The 17,939-nt window shown below is 45.6% G+C and overlaps 1 protein-coding gene across 1 annotated transcript in view; it reads left to right on the top strand.

Moving 5' to 3' along the window:
• Nucleotides 1-17,939, top strand: part of AHCY (adenosylhomocysteinase) — a 145,033-nt gene that overhangs the window by 35,188 nt on the left and 91,906 nt on the right. The window contains exons 2-3 of the mRNA XM_085619093.1: nt 9,034-9,224; nt 12,017-12,092. Coding sequence (XP_085475219.1) covers nt 9,034-9,224; nt 12,017-12,092 — 267 coding nt within the window. The remainder of the gene's footprint in view (nt 1-9,033; nt 9,225-12,016; nt 12,093-17,939) is intronic.

Below are 17,939 nucleotides of genomic sequence, written 5' to 3'. Positions count from 1 at the left end.
AAGACACTAACGAACCTGGGGTTCTCAATACACTGGGGGAAATCATCAATGAAACCAGAGCAGGTGAAGATATTCCTGGGGGCACAGATCAACACCATAGACAGAACGGTGATGCCCAGCGACAAGAGAACAATAGCCCTGCTGAAGGAGACGCGCCTCTACCAGAAGGTGCAAGCTCTGACAGTGAGAACAGCGAGCAAGATCATGGGGATGATGGCGTCATGCATCCACCTAGTCCCCAATGTACGGCTTCACATGAGACCATTCCAGGAATGGCTTAAACAGCAATGGTCACAGCCAAGCGGAAGTTGGGAGTATCTAGTGGTTGTTACGCACGCAGTGCAAGAGGAGATAGCATGGTGGAACAGGGAGAACATAACTATAGGTAAGCCCTTGACACCACCAAGCCCAACTGTGACCATCACCACAGATGCATCCCAGATAGGATGGGGAGCACACATGAACAAGCTCAGAGTGAGGGGTCTGTGGACTCCAGCAGATGCGGTCAGACACATCAACTACCTGGAATTGAAGACCGTACTGCTAGCCCTGAAGGCCTTCCAGAGGCTGCTATACAACCAAAAAGTGTTGCTACAGACGGACAATACTACAACAATGTTCTACATTAACAAGCAGAGAGGAACACAATTGTTCCCCCTTTCCACTCTGGCACAAGAGATTTGGAGATGGGCCATCCCACTAAAAATAGACCTGCTGGCCATACACCTACCAGGGAAGGACAATGTGGAAGCCGATTGGCTCAGCAGGCAGACCTCGGCAGCTCAATGGACAGGAAACGCAAAGGCTATTCAAAAGGTGGGGTACACCGACAATAGACCTGTTTGCAACACACCAGAATGCAAAATGCCGAAACTTTGCATCCAGACAACCAGAAAAACAATCCCAGGGGAATGCCCTATGGATAAGTTGGTCAAGGACATTTGCATACGCTTTTCCACCAATACCACTGATACAGAGGGTACTCAACAAGTGCAAGACCAGCAACATGACAATGATCCTGGTGGCACCACAGTGGGCAAGACAGACATGGTACTCACAAATAGTGGAAATGGCACAGGGCCCTCCACACAAATTCGCAAGAAGAAAGGACTTGCTCTCCATGCAGAACGGAGAGGTTCTACACCCAGAGCCAGAGATCCTCGGACTGGCAGCTTGGCTCCTGAAGACGGAGTTCGCACACCTTAAACTACCTCAAAGCACTATGCGAGTGCTGCGGGAGGCAAGGAGACCAACAACACGAAAATGTTATGGGGAAATGTGGAAAAGGTTCACAATGTGGTGCAGCAAAAATAAACTGCAAAATAATTTGACATGGGAATCAACGGTGCTTAGATACCTCACACACCTACTAAAGGCTAAACTATGCTCATCCTCGCTGAGGGTCCACCTAGCGGCGATCGTAGCTTACACACGAGGTGAGACAGGAGGGGGTTTCTTTACGTCACGAGTAGTAAAGAGGTTCCTGGAAGGGGCAAAAAGAATAGCGCCACCAAAGAGGATGCCGCCTCCGGCATGGAACCTCAACATAGTCCTTACGGAACTTATGAAGGCGCCCTTTGAGCCCATTCACAAGGCCTCCCTTCAAATGCTAACAATGAAGACAGCCTTTCTGGTGGCAATAACCTCACTGCGCAGAGTAAGCGAACTGCAAGCGCTAACGCTACAAGAGCCCTACATCCAGATACACAAGGACAGAGTCGTAATGAGAACTGACCCACACTACATGCCAAAGGTGGTGTCAGCATTCCATATAAATCAGACAATTCAAATACCAAGGTTCTTTCAGAACCCAGCAACAAGCGCAGAAAGGGCACTGCCCACTCTAGACGCTAGAAGGGCGGTGATTCACTACATCGAGAGAACCAAAGAACACAGGAAAACCAAGCAGTTTTTTGTGTCCTTCGCAACGAGCTTCCTGGGTAGACCAGTGACAAAAGGCACCATCGCACAATGGATCGCACTAACAATACAATTCTGCCACAAACAGGCGGGGCAAAAACTATCGGAGGGGCCACGGGCCCACTCCACAAGGAAGAAGGGAGAAACAATTGCCTTTCTGGCAAATACACCCATTCAAGACATATGCCTGCCGGCAACATGGGCTTCAGTGCACACGTTCACCAAGCACTACTGCGTGGATATACAGATGAACAAGGAAGCACAAGTAGGACAGAAGGTGCTTCAACATATATTCAACGACCAACGCTCATCTTCCACCCAGCCGCCACAGAGATAAGAAACCGCTACAAAATCTATGCACAGCATAGTGAATCCAGAAAGATTCACGCTGCAAAACGAATAGTTTCTTACCTGTCTGTGTAGTTTTGCAGCTTGAAGATTTTCTGGATTCACTAGCGAACCCACCCACCTCCGCCAGGAAGATAAGGCAGGAGAAAAAGGTGGAAAGACAAAGACTAAAATAACAAGATAATACTGAAAGGATAAATAAACGGGAAATTACTAAAATGCCTAGGGTTAAAAAAAATTTTTTAAAAACAGACGAAGGAAAAAAAGAACCCGAAGATGGCGCCCCAAAGGTGGGACTTCCGCAGGAAGCACGACGACGTAACGAGAGGTACACCAAATGGTGGGACGTCGACGCCCACCTGGGCTACGAAAAAAACAACAAAAGACTGACTACGAATCCGGACCCAACCACCAGATCGCGGAATAATGCACAGCATAGTGAATCCAGAAAGATCTTCAAGCTGCAAAACTACACCGACAGGTAAGCTATTCGTTATCCCAATTTTGAACCATCATAATTTTTTAACGCAGTTTCCTTTCACATGCACACTTCACAAAAGTTTGAGATACTACTAACGTCCCCCATTATTTTCTTTCATTCTGGCTAACATTTACTCTTTATCTGAACGCTTTGTCTACAAGATCGATATTTGCCTTTCTTTCTATTAAGTCTGCAGTTTTCTTCTCTGTTATAGCCATCATCCTCTACAGACTGCACCTTCCTGGCGCCACAAAGGTGTGGAGTTGTACTTGTGCTCAGCAGTTTATCCAATGGGTCACTGCGCCATTGTACCTACACATTTATGCTCTGTTGATTTACTAAACAAAATGATGTGCGTTCTTGCAAGTCTCCCTTTGTCTCAAACAGTAAGACGGCGCCAAGACTTGTCCCTTCACTAAGTTTTGACTTTTAATACAATGCATCCAACATTTCTTTCAAACTCCATTCGCAGTTCCAATAACCACATATTTAGCTGTATTGTTTCCTATGCATACTGACACTTTTCTGCTATTTGGGACAGGCTCTGCTAGTTCATATTTTTCCTTGCTTTAAAATCAGATTGGCCCCTATCCTTGTGTCCTCCCTCCTGAGGGTATCTTCACGTTCTTCCTAATTGTACACATCCGCTGTCATATGCAGTCCGTTTGTTCCTGCGCTCATTTTACATTCCCAAGTTTAAGTATGTGCAAAATAGACACCTGCTTAGTCATACGGAGACTGTGATTCTGCACTAATTTCACATCTCACATTACAATTATCCGTGTGTGGTACACGTGTTTATACGCCTAGAATGTTTAACTTCTACACTTCGCATTACATCCTAACCTATTTAAATTGCACATATATTTCAGTACTAACAAACCAGCTATGCATAAATATTTAGTATTTTTAAAACCGACTTACCGAATACATACAGGTAAACTAAAACATTAATTTCTGGGTATATACATTTACTTATACTCACGCAATCATACCATTTTTTTCCATACACATTAAAATAACTACAATAGAAATTCGTAGTCCCTAACATTTACATAAAAACTATTGGCTTTTCCAATGCTTATTTTGTTTGTGGTGGTTGCTCACACCTTTTTTGTGAAGGCCTGCCTCTAAAATAGATAAGTCTTATCTCGACGTTATCGAGGCAGGCTTTATGAACCTGCAACACGTTTATTAATCAGAATTTATATAGCTCTTCATTTCTGTTAGGATTGAAATAACCGTTTTCTTTTGTCACAGGAAAAGGTTCCTTTGTGATTCACTGAATGAAAGCACCACTTGCTCCACAAATCTCTACATTTGTGCCCCAGCCTTCGGTAGGTCTGCTTACACTGCAGCTTCTTTGTCGCTGGGTGAGGAAACCGCAAGGACTTCAAACTAGCCTTCTGCCATCGCTCTAACTCAATTGTGTGTACGACCCTGAAACCTACTCTGCATATCGTAGATACACCTTAGGCAATGTCTAAAAGAACAAATAATCCAAATTGCTACTGCCATCGAAATGATTTGTACCCCTGCCCTCCCAAGGCCATTCCCCATCCCCTAAATAAAGTATTCTGCCTTAACCTCCGAGAGTACCTGATGCTAGTCCTGCAATCAGTTCACTGGCTACCTGTAGTTCGATCAGCGTTAAGATTGTGTTTACTCCCCAGGGCCTTCCAACATCTACATATATCAGCAATACCAACAAAATAGGAGATTGCGCTTCAGCATATCCCCATGAATCATCATACTGCCTTTTAATAAGTAATCCATAGGTGGCTCTGCCATCTCTATGCAAGCCTTGAAAGACCATGCTAGGCCAGTTTGAAGCTTCAAGGAGCATTTTTTCTGCAGTTTTTTTTATATAGTGCGAACTCGACCCAAAGGCATTGAAGCGCTTTACATGAGCACAAGTTGCATTACAGACGGACACATTTGCTTTTAGGCACAGGGAGATAAAGTGATTTGCCCAGAATCTCTGGATGTTTGAGCCTCTCACCAGACTCAAACCTAGTGCCCTAGTCAGCGCCCTAGCAGTTAAACCATAGACTCTCCTTAAGCCTCATCCTCTTAAAAGTTCAGAGTGGTTAGTGAATGATAATGTCCACGATCCCCAGCCAACATCATATAGAACGCACCTCATGACTGCTCATACACGTGCCTAGAAGTAAGCTCCAGGGCCATGGGACAGTCTCAACCAGCACTGTCATTCTAGCTGTAAGCTGTACTCCCTGCCACTCTGCACCTTCAGACTTGTATATTACCTAATGAGAGGAAGGACTCTAACCGTAGTACCCAGACATAGAAAATGTCTGCCCTACCCCACCTCTGACCGCAAGATGGAGTACATTAGCCTACTCCTTGTCGAAAGCTGATCTAATTGCATATTGAAAGATCTCCTATACAAACTCACTCTCTGATCCCTCATTCATCAATGGACCATGCATAGAATATGTTCAGGACTTGTGGAACCTTGCTGCCAAAATGCATTTTGTCTCGCACACTTCCTCATCCATCACACTACCAAGTGCTGCGTCCTTAACACAATAAATGCACCTCAGTGGTCATCATGCACATGTAAGTGCTCTAACATAGGTTCTAAGCAACTACGATACTCTTTCAACCACACGCTCTCCCAGTGTAACATTCTACCCATGTGGTTAATCGCTTCAATTCCTGACACAGGTGGTAAGTGCTATACAGCTTCCATAATATAACGCCCTACATCCCACTTCCTTTTACATACTTTCTGGAGGAGGTTGTTGGTAATGTCCGCGATAACACGCTTAACTGTAAACATTTAGGTCTTTCATCAGTCACTCTATAAAGGTTCTTCTGCCCATCAGGCCAAGTTGAGACCAAATTATACATTTATATCCATTAATATAAATTACATAACCTTTTGCTCTTTTGTTGAACGCGCGTTCATCTTTGGTTTCTGTGAACAAGTTTCACAGTTCCGGAAACTTGACTATAAAGGCTTCATTTACTTGAGACGCAGTTGTTCTTGCCCCTTTATGACTGTACACTGAGTACTGATTGAGCAGATGGCCTTACCTCAGCACCTCATCCTGGTGTGGACCAGCACCAGCGAAATAGCAGTCTACTCTCATAGTTGTCTATCCTCACAAAACAGAAGGAAGGGGTCATTCTTTTTATTTATTTATATTTATTGGAATTTGGTCTTGTATTCAGATTACATTATTTCACATTAATACAGTGCATATTACTCAGTTTCGTTTCAGTTACATCATAGTCAATCCCAGTTGCTTATACCCATTTGTTTTCATTCTTCTATATGATATATAAACAGTAAGTTAGTATCTGTAAGCAGTGTCGTGCAGCCCAACTTTTCTGCCAATAATTCGTAAGGGGGGGTCTCATTGTTACTGGGTTTTATAACTGCAATCTGTTACATGTCTGCATTATCTACTGAAGGGTCATATCGGGTTACTGTCCTCAACTTGGTTGTTTGCGCGCCTCCGGTACACTATTTGCAAATGCCTTTTTCAAACCTGATTCCCGGTGGCGTTTGCTTTGTATGGGATCAAACTGCTTTGACAATTTTGGAAGCATCAACAGTGTTGTGCAACAAAAATGTTACAGCACAGAAGTGCCTCAATTATTTTATTTGTTCGCAACTAGCAATTCACTTTTCCACCTTCCTATATCACGTGGTTGCCGATCATAGGACAAGGAGGGCTGGAGTTGGGGTGCTTGCCACTCACCTGACTGTGCCCTACTCATGACCAGCTTCAAAGGGCATCTAGCAGTGCGTCGCCACTGACACGCTAAGGCAAGCCAGTTGGCACCCGCCCAATTCTGGACTGTGCCCAACGCCCGCCCCCCTGGCCGTTTATATCCAGACGGGACACAAATATGAACTTTCTCGGGATGCGTTTTTGGCTCTGTCCCTCTGGTAAGCCTCTACAGTGTACAAGACTGTGCCCCTCTGCTCTATCTTATTCAATAAACTCTATGCCAAACATGCAAATCTATCTGCTGGACCCCAGCAGACCAATTTGTTCAGTCCTGATCAGGCTTTCTGTGATCAGTTGGCTGTCTTTTTCCAAAATAAGGTGTCCACAATTTACGACGAGCTGGCCAATTCAGTAAGTCCAAACGTTGTGCATTGTAAGCAGTCGATACTCTGTACGGAGGAGAAGTTGACGTGCAGCCTTACCTCCTTTGGTTCTCTATCTAAAGAGGAGGTACTGGAGCTGTTAAGCTCTATAAAATCGGGTGCAGTTTCTGATCCTTGTCCTCCGTACATTATGCACCTGGCGGCTGACAGGATTACACCCATCCTTACATTCCTGATTAATCAGGTACTGGTCGCAGGGACCTATCCAACCACCTGGAAGATGGCCAGTGTTAAGCCTCTCCTTAAAAAAGCCTCTTTGGAGCCATCAGAGTTTAAAAATTATCGACCTATTTCTGGTTTACCTCTGATTGCTAAGGTTACAGAGAAGGCCATAAACTCCAGTTTGACTGATTTAGACAAAAACGGCCTGCTGGATAGGTCTCAGCATGGCTTTCGGCCCAAACACTCCACTGAATCTGCCCTTATAACGGCACCAGAGGGCATTCGGGCAGCAGTTGATGGAGGAGGGAGGGCAATCCTTGTCCTCCTTGATCCTTGGCTTTTTGCTGTTTTTTGTTTTGACTAGGTTTTTGCCAGGAGCTGCGGACTTTAATATCCCTTGTACTTGAAAAGAGTCACTTAATATGTCACATGTAATATGTCAGACTGCCTGTTGAAATTTGGTGCACAGCAACATTTGATATTGACTTGTACCATTTTCAAACCAAACCTTAGGCACACACTACGTGCAAATTATATATCAAAAGATTTTCACAATTTAGTATTCATCAAGCTTATATTTTTGAATAATTTCAATTTCCATACGAGAGTTGTAGTCATCCAAATCAAACTCCAGAGATCTTTTATTGTAGATCATTTTCAGTGTTCATGTAGCCAACACGTGTTTTGTCGGATTTAACGACTTCATCATGGCTGTAGTTTTATCTGAGAATCAATTGTAAGCATAGCCATGCTTAGTGGCTTAAGGTATTGTGTCGAATTGCCAGGTGAGCATCACTGTGATCCTGCGGTTTACTCTTGTTCCATTTTCAGTTGCCTACCTACTTGTTCCATTTTCAGTTGCCTGCTGACTAGTTAACAGGAACTAGACTGTTTTTTTAAATGTATTTCTACGGGATGCTGGTGAGGGGCAAGCTTCGAGGTGGGGCAGTGAGGTGGTAGAGTTTGGTATAATTTGTGTGTAAGTGCCAGCTGAGACAAAATATCCAGTACGGTTTCTCTGGCAGTATGTAGCATAGGAAAAGTCCAAACTCTAGTTTTTGGTTCGCAGCAGCTGGAAGGTGGACTCATTCAGTGATCCATTAACATTTTGTTTTTTAGTGCTTGAAGACACTGTTATAGGATTTCGAAAAACTAGGCTGAGATGTATTGTGTAAATCTTTTTCTATGTAGTTTACATTGAAAGCGGAGAGTCCTAAGTGTTGAGACAGGCGCACTGCTCCCACGCGGCTTCCTTAGCACGTCCTTCGTGCTCTACTCTGATATTCGGACTGGTTCGGCACAAGTGCCGCACAGGCTGCGAATGGGTGCTGCCTCCTGAGTCGTCTTAAATCTTCAAAAACTTTATTCGGTGTGTGCAAGACAATCTTAAAAGTATACATAGATTTAAAAAAATGGGTACATTACACTTGAATAGGATAAAAGTTAATACAATACAATGCCCAGTGTGCAACACAATATAATAATTAATATTCTCTAAAAACACTTAATGATTAAAAGATTCGGTCTTCAGTTAAATTCCTGAAGGGTCCTCACTATATTGATACAATAATACTTTTACGTATGTTGCATTAATATTAAAAAGTGCTACATTATGACAGACTATAGCATAATTTAATTCATGCATGTATTTTGAGGAGTAGGAGTGATTTTAAATAACTTCTAAAACTGGAATATAAACCACAAAACAGTATAAAGTGCAGTGCTTTGCCTTTTCTGGTCATCACATGGGAAAGGGGTCGAATCTAGGGGACATGTTTTCATATTGGGGAAGGCAACTAGGTGGTGGGCAATTCCCAATCTAAATCTGACTAATACGAAATGGTGCATAAGATTGGGAATATAAATTAGATAGTCTTGACAGACCTCCATTAAAGTAAGTGTTAAATAGAACTTAACAGTTGATTTCCTTCTCTCCTGAGTCATTAACGCTTCTGCCGTTTCCTCCTTTTTGCAGCGGACATCAGCCTGGCCGAATGGGGGCGCAAGGCTGTTGAGATCGCGGAGAACGAGATGCCGGGGCTGATGAAGATGCGCGAGATGTACTCCAAGTCCAAGCCATTGAAGGGGGCCCGGATCGCAGGATGCCTTCACATGACCCTGCAGACTGCGGTTCTCATAGAGACCCTCGTGGCACTTGGTGCAGAGGTAATATACGAATTGAATCCACACTTTACTGTTTTGGCTTTTTTTTGTAAATTTATTGGGTTTCAAAAACCACACGCACAACACAAACTATTACAAAGGAACACGACTTCGGCAGCTCTTGTGTGTTAAATGGCAATGCTCACAGGAAAAACTTTAATGAATTTATATCGATAGTTATTTTAGAATAACTAGAAAACGGTTCATATGTTCTAGATTCCTTAGAGGGTTCATTATGTTATTGTCTCCTAAAAAAAATTGCACCTACACTTGCTATTTTGTTAGAGGCCCTTAAGATGTTTATTTCTGGTCTTTACTTTGAAGCCTCAACCTGGTGCATTCCACAAAGTACAGGTCTAATTTATACTTCACAAATGCTCGAAGATCGTCTTCTGATCGTTCCTAGTAAGCAGCTTTTACTAGACATCTGGGTCTGTGTAATAGCAGGACCCCCAGGTAGCCAGCTTGTGTTTACGCCCTTTATCACCCTCTGCCATTGGCGCCCCTATATGATGGAAGCTACTGGTACTTTGTGGTGCTTTCTATATCGCCCAATGCATGGGCAGGGACGTAACACAGGCTTCTGTAGCCACAGTGGCGCAGGGTGGGCCCCAATTGTTCAGCCCCCCTCCCTGCTTTCTTTAATGTCACAAAATGTCACAATGTCGACCCAGAGCTTAGAAAGGGTACACAATTTGAAATTTGGATCATTTCGGAAATTTGGGTCCCTAGGATGATTGCTTTTACGGTGTACAGGAGAAAAAAAGGCGAAGTGAGAACCCCACGCTGATTGAGTTGCATAAGTGCGTCCCTGTGATAAAGCTTACTCCCCAAGATGCCCAGCCTGATTGGGCCAGGGCAATCTTAAAAAAAAAATCGTCTTGACATCTTATATCACCTTTAAATTAAGCCGCCGGAGTGTCTAATAATTGAAAGGATTGGCCACGAACATAGGCAGATATCAGAATAAATAGAGGAACTTAGTTACTATAATGTTGACCAAATTTACTCTACTGGAAATTTTGAAACGAACAAAGGTATGTTTTCTCTTTCTTTTGACAGTAATGCACGTAAGAGATGCTGCTATCTACTTGGGTTAAGGAGGCATTTCTATCCATAGTTGAATTTAGATGCTATTTCTTCCTTAGCAGGCATTGCTTGTTTCGATTATTGGTGTAAATGGCGACATTGCCTACATATAGAGTAATGCCTTTAGTACACCTCTAACATTTAAGAGATGCTCTTTACTTTCTGGTACGGGAACAGTCAAAGGCTTCGTAGACCTGCCAAATAGTTGAGTGTAGATAGCTCTTCATGATCCCCTGTTAATTAGAAAGTTGTTCCGCGTAAATTAATGGAATTGAACCACTCTCTCCGGACTATCATCGAATCCTAGCAAAATTCCATGTGTGTCCTAACTGTCCAGAGAAGTCCCTCATGCCGGACACCTTTTGGTGTTGAGCAGAATGAGAGGGTGATTGGGCTCTGCAAGCCCATGAATGTGGCAAGTATTGATGCCAGTTGAGTAATCTTGGCCTCCAACAACCTCATGGAAAATATATCACTGTCGTGATAGAAGGGCGACTAGCAAGCGTCAAAACATTTTGTTGGGCAGGTGCTATGGAGGTAGTTTATTCTGTGTGGGAACACTACAGTTCTGGCAGAGTCCATGAAGAAGGAAATGTATTCCCTGCATAATTTCTTGGACAGTGACGCAAAAGGTAAACCCTTGCAGAACTATGCATTTGTGTTCTGGGTCACACCCTTTTGCAGTACTTTTCCGGAGATGCATACATACTGGTATTACTAGTATCTGATCCTCAAGAAGGGCTTCTGAATTGCAGTAATGAAGAACAGATTGCCAGAGCTTGGGTGGGGGCTGGGACTGTCCCTAAGAAGTCCAGCGCCAAAACGAGGGCCTGCCAAGCATGTAGCACTGACCACTTGGCAAATATTAGAAGGCATCTTTGTGACTAAACCGAGCAAGGCCAAATCTGGCCACTGTTTTGAACAATGCCTAATCTCAGGCAGTTGTTACTCGTGACCACTATCGTTCACTAGCTGTTAACAAAGGGCCTGATTGACAAATCCACTAAGTTGATATCTTGAGACAAGTGACTCACTGCAGAGAGGAACCGAACCAAGTCCAGCACGTACCCGGGCTGACTTACTAAAGAATAATCTTAACACTAGTCAATTTAAAATTGTAGTTTATTTTTAGAGCCTGAAAACTGGCCATTGCTTCATTATGAGTAACGAACAGCGTAATGCTTGTATTTTAAATAAGGATAAAAGGTTTCTTTTACCCCATTGTATACTCCGCCTCCGATCTGAGGTTCCCCTGCTACGCCTGAGCAGTGCATGCCATTTTTGAACGATTAGTATGTTTCTTTCTTAGGGTGATATGGATGTTCTCCTTTTAGAAATCCAGATGTTAGCTTGTTCTTGGTCAGGCGTTTTCAGTTCTGAGCAGGCCGTTATAAACTAATGATTACCTGCAAATGTTCTTTCAAAAGGCTACATTAAAAACTTGTAATTTGTCAGAGCCAAGCGCTTCTCTTTGACCCCCAAATTAGGAGTTTTTTTAATACATTTTGACGCTTATCTTTTCTCGTTTTCTTTTAACAATCTAAGTCGTAGACAAACACTATCATGTACAGAGTTGCATGTTTACTTAAGTTAAAGCATTACTGAATCATTTGTCAGCACTGCTTTATATTTAATCTCCAGAAAAGCTTGCTTTTTTAATTCTGATTCTTGAGAACTAATCTTGTGCTCGCCTACTCTTCTTGCAGGTGCAGTGGTCCAGCTGCAACATTTTCTCCACTCAGGATCATGCTGCTGCAGCCATTGCCAAAACTGGCATACCTGGTGAGTAACAGTTGTGCAGAAAGATGCCTGGAAAAGGGGTAGGAAATGCATGAAGCACTTGTAGGAAGCTGTCTCTCCAAATGGTATTACCACTAAGTGGTTATACCGTGCACAGAGTCCAGGGGTTCCCAAAAAGTGTACAGGGCTCAATGTAAAACCCAAAGTGCTCCTAAATGGTAGTGTGGGCGAGCAGCCTTAGGCCTAACAGAGGAGTGTAAGGCATTTATTGCACAACAATCATCAATAATGGACACACGACTCAAGAACGAGAACCAGACCAATCTTAGAAAATGATACTTTGTACTTTATTTTAAGACCAAGATCTTTGAAATAAGGTAAGTACGGTTTTAATTAAAAATACTTTTCACTTTGAAAAATCGACACTTTGAAATGTTCAGCAGAGTTCAATGTTATCCTATGTGGAAAACAATATCGCAGTTAAACAGATAATTCACTTGCAATTCCAGCCTTCTGAACCAAAAGTCCGCAAGGGTCAGGTGAGTACCACAACTGCACCATCAGCGGCATTGCGCGGTCTGGTTTAGAGGTCAAAATCGGAGTTCGGCCCAATGTTTTTCAATGGAGACTGGGGGTGCCTAGAGCCTTACTGCTTGCAGGTGAGTAGATCGATTGCAGGGGCCAAGCTTTGGGTGTTAGGCTAAGCACAGAAGGGGCCACAAAGCAGCACCAAACATGCACAACCAGTGGCACAGGGGCGACCGGGTGCAGGGTGCAGTTTTGAAGGCGCGTGCCCAATGTGTTTCATTGGGGTTTCTTTTGGCAAACAGGCTGCAGTCTTAGCACCTGAGGGAGATAGACTGAAGAGGTAATCAGAGATGTAGGGGTCATAGTCACCGTCTGTTGAGCTCACCAAGGCCCAGGGGCTTCGGGTGAAGGGGTGCCTTCCGACAACTGAGTCTTCTCACTGGAGCCAGTTGTGAGGAGCCTCTGGATTCACACTGCCGGTGCCGTCGTGGAGATCAGGAGAGGTCAACCAATGCAGGACACGAGGTCAGGATCGCTGGGGAGACTTCACTGCACAGGTGAGCCATTCAGACTCTGACTGTGGGCGTCTATTGTAGAGTGGGCAGGAGATGCAGATCCGCCTGTATCCGGGGTCCTTGAAGTTTGTGTTCGAGGCATATGAGCTGCAGATCACACACTGAGGATAAGATCGCCATCTGGTGTTGGGCTCGGATGATTGCAGGTTGTTGTTGTCTTCGGAAGAAGCCTTTGGTCACGAGGTTGGTGACTCCTCCCCTGGACAACAGTGCGCATGGGCATCCACTCCATCGTCAGATTGTTTTTTTCCGCCATTGGGTTCGGATGAACTTTTTTCCGCTCCAGCAGAAAACTTCTAGCAATCATTTTAAATACTTAATCTTCATTCCATCGACGTCGAACTCAACTCGGACCGGTTCCGCAAGCGGCTGATGGACAGGACACCCTTCAAAAAATGCCCCCAGTGTGGAGCGAAGTTCCCCCACAGTGACCACCACGAGGTTTGTAACCTCTGCCTGTCGCCGGAACACAACGAGTCCACCTGTCCAGCTTGTTCCGCTTTCCGTTCGAAGAAGACCCTCCGGGACCGAAGAGCTCGACGCCATATTATGGCCAAACCAGCTCCAGAACCGGAGGACATCTTTGCTCAAGATGTTCCCGAAGACGACACCGAAGATCTCGAGATCGTGTCCGAGGCCGACGATTCCGATGACCTCATCACTCCAGGGCAGCGTGTGAGTACCACCCCCCCTGCCCCTGCCCCATCCAAAAAAGCATTGGTCAAGACTCCGCCAGCTGGGCCCAGTCGCGACCGGAAATCCTCTTCAGAAGCCCTGCCCTCGGGCCCGGCTCCGAAGACATCTAAGCCTGTGGGTGGCTCGGGCTCGAGCAAACCTCACCTGATTGTGCCTTTAACACCCTCGGCACCCAAAAACCCACTGTCGGCACCGAAACAGGCTCCAAGACCGAAATCTCCTTCGGCACAGAAACGTTCCTCGGCACCGAAGTCTCCACCGGCACCGAAACGTTCTTCAACATCGATGCCTGAAAGTCCATCGGCACCGAAAACTCAGTCGGCACCGAAAACTCAGTCGGCACCGAAAACTCAGTCGGCACCGAAAACTCAGTCGGCACCGAAAACTCAGTCGGCACCGAAAACTCAGTCGGCACCGAAAACTCAGTCGGCACCGAAAACTCAGTCGGCACCGAAAACTCAGTCGGCACCGAAAACTCAGTCGGCACCGAAAACTCAGTCGGCACCGAAAACTCAGTCGGCACCGAAAACTCAGTCGGCACCGAAAACTCAGTCGGCACCGAAAACTCAGTCGGCACCGAAAACTCAGTCGGCACCGAAAACTCAGTCGGCACCGAAAACTCAGTCGGCACCGAAAACTCAGTCGGCACCGAAAAAATCATCGGCGCCAAAAACTGCGTCCCCGCCGAAAAAAGCTCATAAAGACCCGAAGCGGACATCGCAGCCACCACCTTCGGAGCCAGATGAACTTTTTCGACCAGATCCTACTCAAAAGCGGATCTACATCAATCCTAACACGGGACATGTGACTGCCATCCCATATAAAAAGCGGAAGCTGGACACTACACCTCCCCCAGCTCCCATACGGAAAAAGGACTGTGCTACTTCACCACTTCGTCCTTCCTCTCCTGTTTTACCTCCTAACCCGTCCCCCCCTCCTCCTCCTGATTCTCCTTTACCTTTACCTTTACCATCTCCCTATCATTCACCTCCTCCACAGGATGATAATGATGACTTAGGGGGAGGGGCGGACCCTGATTTATTTAATGATCCTGTTGATCCAAACGACCCTTTTACGTTCCCAGACCCAGCACCCATGGATGACTGGTCTTGTCCTATACCTGACATGCCTGACCCCACTACCTACCCCTCCAAGCCCTCCCCTCCTGATGACCACCTAGGGTTCGGCCAACTTATAAATAGAGCAGCAACATTCCACGGCGTCACAATGCACACAGACGCCCTTGAAGAGGACTTTCTCCTTGATACCTTTGAGCAGTCACAAAAGACTGTTCACATACTGCCCATGATCAAAGGGGTTATAAAGCATGCTACTGAAGTCTTTAAGGACCCTGTTCGAGCTAGGGTTCTCAACCCACGCATCGAAAAAAAGTACCGACCAGCCCCGCAAGACCCTGCATACATTAAGGCCCAGCTCCCTTTAGACTCCTTAGTCGTATCAAATGCCAGGAAGCGCGCTAACTCACAGACAACTGGAGAAACGCCTCCCCCAGACAAAGAGTCTAAGCTTTTAGAAGCCTCAGGCAAACGGGTCGCCGCGCAGGCGGCTAACCATTGGCGTATTGCGAATACCCAGGCCCTGTTAGCCAGGTATGATAGAGCGCATTATGACCAACTTGAGGACCTTATGCAACATCTGCCTGAACCCTTTAAGTCCCAGGCCTCTGACCTCATCCAAGAAGGCAAATTAATATCTAATGCCTCCATTAAATGCGCCTTAGATGCAGCAGACACTGCTTCTAGAGCGGTCAATACTAGCGTCTTACTCAGACGACATGCCTGGCTCCGTATTTCCGGTTTTAAACCGGAGGTTCAAACCGCAATTCTAGCTCAACCTTTCAACCAAGAGCAGCTATTTGGCCCTGCAGTGGATACTGCATTAGAAAAAATGAAAAAGGATAATGAAACTGCCAAGTCTATGGGAGCACTGCAGTCTCCTCAAAACCGGGGTTCCTTTCGTCGCTCCTTTTATAGAGGAGGCTCCAAAAACACATCAACAGACCACGTCCACCTTTAAAAATTCTGGACAAACATCCCCTAACAGAGGTTATTTCCGGGGAGGTTATAGGGGAAACAATAACAAAGGTCGAGGGCGGGGCAACAACAACAACACCCGCACCTCACCAGCCACCAAACAGTGACTTGCCACCACTCCCCCCAGACCATTCCACTCCGGTCGGGGGGCGACTCCAACAATTCCTACCTGTCTGGACTTCCATCACCACAGACAGGTGGGTAAGACAAATTATCCAGTCTGGCTACTGCCTCGAACTCATACAATCCCCCCCAAACATACCGCCCAAACAACGTCCAATGTCCTCGCATCATCTCTCTCTCCTCAAACAAGAAGTTCAATCCCTGTTACAAAAACATGCGATAGAACCAGTCCCCCTTCAACATCAGGGAAAAGGGGTATATTCTCTATACTTCCTCATTCCCAAAAAGGACAAAACACTAAGGCCCATACTGGATCTCAGACTACTAAACCAGTATATACATTCGGATCATTTTCATATGACCACTCTCCAACAAGTCCTCCCACTTTTACAACAGGGAGACTTCCTCGCCACATTGGACCTCAAGGACGCATACTTTCACATCCCTATGCATCCCGCTCACAGAAAATATCTACGATTTGTGGTAGATGGGCAACACTATCAATTTACAGTTCTCCCATTCGGAGTAACAACGGCACCCAGAGTGTTCACCAAGTGCCTAGCAGTCGTGGCAGCGCATCTCAGAAGACAACAGATCCATGTCTTCCCCTATCTGGACGATTGGCTCATAAAAGCCAATTCATACCAAAAATGCGTTCTCCACACTCATCGCACGATTCAAACTCTCCACGATTTGGGATTCACTATCAACTACCCCAAATCCCACCTACAACCTTCCCACTTACATCAGTATCTAGGAGCAACCATAGATACATCCAAAGCCATTGCCTATCCCAGCACTGCCAGGATAGCCAGTATACAAAATCTCATCTCTCAATTTCAAACTCATCCATCTCTTCCAGCAAGAGTGTTCATGCAGCTCCTAGGCATGATGGCGTCATGCATCTCCATAGTCCCACACGCACGACTTCAAATGCGTCCCTTACAGGAATGCTTAGCACAACAGTGGAACCAAGCTCACGGACAACTTACCGATCTGGTGTTGGTGGACAGTCGCTCACTTCGCTCACTGAAATGGTGGAACACCATCAACCTGTCCAAAGGGAGACCGTTCTTAGAGCCTCTTCCACAAGTTGTGCTAACTACAGACGCATCTCTCACGGGGTGGGGAGCCCACCTCCTTCACCATACCACTCAGGGCAGATGGACCAGTCAACAAAAACTGCTCCACATCAACCACCTGGAACTCTTAGCAGTGTTCCTAGCACTAAAATCCTTTCAAATTCACCTAAAGAACAAAACTGTCCTCATACGCACAGACAACATGACGACAATGTATTATATACAGAAACAGGGAGGGACACACTCTCTCCAACTGTCCCAACTGGCACAGCAAATCTGGAGATGGGCAATTCCCCAAAACATCTACCTGTTAGCAGAACATCTCCCAGGGATCCACAATCAAGTGGCCGACCTAAGTCGCCACACACAACAGATCCACGAATGGGAACTACACCCCAAGGTTCTACTCCCCTTCTTCCAAAAGTGGGGACAACCAGACATAGACCTGTTCGCCACTCCCGAAAACACAAAATGCCCAACCTTCGCCGCCAGGTTTCCACACCCACAGTCGAAGGGCAATGCCCTATGGATGAACTGGTCAGGCAGATTTGCGTACGCCTTTCCGCCTCTCCCACTAGTTCCATTTGTGGTACGCAAACTGAAACAACAGTCACTAACACTAATACTAGTGGCTCCCACTTGGGCACGTCAACCGTGGTTCACCACACTTCTGGAACTATCTTTAGTTCCACATCAAAAGCTACGCCTCTCCCCGGATCTGTTAACCCAGAACCATGGAGAAATCAGACACCCAGATCCTCAAACACTGAACCTAGCGATCTGGCTCCTGAGGTCTTAGAGTTCGGTTACCTCAATCTCCCTCCAGACTGT

The sequence above is a fragment of the Triturus cristatus genome, chromosome 7, assembly GCF_964204655.1.
Source record: "Triturus cristatus chromosome 7, aTriCri1.1, whole genome shotgun sequence".
Lineage (NCBI taxonomy): Eukaryota > Metazoa > Chordata > Amphibia > Caudata > Salamandridae > Triturus > Triturus cristatus.
Note: the sequence above shows the minus strand (reverse complement) of the source record. Positions and strands in the feature narration are given on the sequence as shown.